This window comes from Fulmarus glacialis, unplaced genomic scaffold (genome assembly GCF_000690835.1).
Source record: "Fulmarus glacialis isolate BGI_N327 unplaced genomic scaffold, ASM69083v1 scaffold19964, whole genome shotgun sequence".
NCBI classification, from domain to species: Eukaryota; Metazoa; Chordata; class Aves; order Procellariiformes; family Procellariidae; genus Fulmarus; species Fulmarus glacialis.
The window spans coordinates 32,934-35,477 of NW_009208935.1; the positions used below are offsets into that span (position 1 = coordinate 32,934).

A 2,544-nucleotide genomic window follows, 5' to 3' on the forward strand; every position below is an offset into this window, starting at 1 on the left:
CGCCCGTGATGGGGAGCGTGCCGCAGCCCTTCCCGCTGCCTGCCCTCCCTGGCCACGTTTTGGTGGGTTATTTTTTCTTTTAACCCTGCCTCTGTGAAGAACAACGATGGTAAATTCATTAGCGGAGAATTGCGGAGCTGTGGGGAGCGCGAGGGGTGGCGGGAGGTTGGGAAGGGAATAAGGAGGGGCCATAGTGAGCACTTGCAGGAGCGTTGGGGGACGAGAAGATGTCCCGCTGCCTGCCCTCCCTGGCCACGTTTTGGTGGGTTATTTTTTCTTTTAACCCTGCCTCTGTGAAGAACAACGATGGTAAATTCATTAGCGGAGAATTGCGGAGCTGTGGGGAGCGCGAGGGGTGGCGGGAGGTTGGGAAGGGAATAAGGAGGGGCCATAGTGAGCACTTGCAGGAGCGTTGGGGGACGAGAAGATGCTGCTCCTCCTGTCCCCAGGGCACCTACCCGGGCTCTGCAGGGCACTCCTGAGGCTGCCTGCCCCAGCGTCTGTTCTTTATCAAGCAAGGCAGGGAAATGCCGTTATCCCCATTTTCTAGGCAGCGGTAAGACTTGTGCAGGTTCCTAGGTACCCGCAAGAGCAATTATTTGCAAGGAAATGTGCAGCCTCCATCCTGTAGCCAGACCTCAGAGAGGGAACATGCCTATGGAGTTATCTCCAAATAATGTCCCAAAGCAAAGAGCAGCGGCTTTCCATCCCTCCCACCGCGCTCCACCGGCATCATCGTACAGGACGGTGCCTCTCCTCGGCCCCACCAGCTCTGCTGCATGCTCGCGGCTGCTTTGGTACCCCTCCGCTCCCATCGTGGAGGTGGCCTGAAAATGTTGGTCCTTGATCTAATGCTTGACGTGGTGCCTCGAGCTTGCTCATGCCTTGCCGTGCTTCAGCGGGGCCGGGGATGGAGCCAGAGCCACAGTAAAAATCGCATCCTTGGTGTCCTGCTCGCTTACCGCTCGCTTCTCTCCCAGGTGAGGCCTTGGGGATTAAATACCCCGTGCAAGTGCCATACAAGCGGATCAAGAGCAATCCGGGGTCGGTGATTATAGAGGGGCTGCCCCCCGGGATCCCCTTCAGGAAGCCGTGCACCTTCGGCTCGCAGAACCTGGAGAGGATATTGGCCGTCGCCGATAAAATCAAGTTCACCGTGACGAGGTACGTGGCGAGAGGTGTCAGCCACCCCGCCGAGCAGGAGGGGAGAGGAGGGAGCTGACCTAAATACACCCCCAGTTCTGCCAGCCCCATCGGGGCAGGCCTGTAAATACTATAAATGCCTCCAGCCCCCGAGACAGCTATTAAGTTGGCAGCTAACAGTTCGACAGAAAGGAGGGGACCGTGAAATAGAGACTCCTGCTCTTTCCTCCTGTCTGCTGCCTGGGGAGGTGCTGGCGGGAGAAAACGGTGCTTGGTGCGATGGTTGTGTGGGCAGAGAAATCCCAGCCCCTTTTCTAGGAGTCTTGAGCTAGGAGAAACGTTGCTTGGTTTATTGCTGGTGAAAGGCAGTGCTCAGGGTCCCGCAGCGCTTGGAGAGGCACCGGGCACGGTGCGAGGGGGTCCTGCGGGTTTTGCAGCTAAAGGGGATGGACACAAGCGGGAGGGGAAAGGCGCTTCATTACTGTATCACTGTAAGGTGAGACCGGGAAAACCAGAGGCTTTAAACGTGGCTCCATCACCCTCTGGCTGGGCCACGCTGCCTGTCTTCTTACTGCATGCTGCCCCAAGCAGGGCGCGTGTCCTTGGGGACCGCAGGGACGCCGTCCCCGCAGAGCTCCCGCCGGTCCCGCACCAGTCGTGGCACAGCGTGCGAAGGACAGGCTGATCCCTAACCCTCCCTGGGCCGCGGGAGGATGCTCAGGCCAGGTGTGTTGGCTTCCCGGTGGCGTTTCATTTTAAATCTCCTTTTTTCCTTATTTTTTACAGGCCTTTTCAAGGACTCATCCCCAAACCCGGTAAGAGATGATGCCTTTTTGCCTAAGCAATGCATTGGCCAAGTGTTCAGTGGTGGTCAGGGAGTTGTAAGCTGTGGATGGCGTGCAATAATTTTATCAGCTGGAGGCAGGTTGCCCCTGACTTCACTTTCCCAGGCTTCCCACTTCGGTTTTGTTGTTGTTTGGTGCATTTGCTGAAGTTCCCCTGATCGAGGCCTCAGCGGCACCCGTTGGTACTGCTGCTGTTGCCTTGAAATGACGGCATTTTTCAAGAGCTAATCTAGGGCAGGGATCTGCATTCTGTGTTTAGGAAAGCACCTGCTTTCTTAAGCGTTTTCTTAAAATAAATAAGCGTTGCAACTAGCAGGTTCAGTGGCGAGGGAGGGTCATGGGAAGGGGCTGATTAACTACAGGGTCTGCATCGGGCTGCAGCAGCATGGCAGTGAAAGCCCTCCCCGACTCGTGGGCATCCCGCGTGCGGAAACACGGGGAGGGGAGGATGGGGTGCCCCGGGGGCGCTCTGAACCCAGCGGCAGAAATCACCGTCCCGGAGCCACGTCCTTCCCTGTGCATCGCTGCGGTAGCTCTGTCTCTTGCTTCTAGGCTG

The 2,544-nt window shown here is 57.3% G+C and overlaps 1 protein-coding gene across 1 annotated transcript in view; it reads left to right on the forward strand.

Moving 5' to 3' along the window:
• GTF2IRD1 (GTF2I repeat domain containing 1) overlaps positions 1 to 1,958 on the forward strand; it is a gene marked incomplete at its 3' end in the record, with an annotated part of 31,791 nt that extends 29,833 nt beyond the window's left edge. Inside the window, exons 20-21 of the mRNA XM_009576687.1 lie at positions 981 to 1,164; positions 1,930 to 1,958. Of these exons, the coding sequence (XP_009574982.1) occupies positions 981 to 1,164; positions 1,930 to 1,958 (213 nt within the window). The remainder of the gene's footprint in view (positions 1 to 980; positions 1,165 to 1,929) is intronic.
• Positions 1,959 to 2,544: the final 586 nt, after the last annotated feature.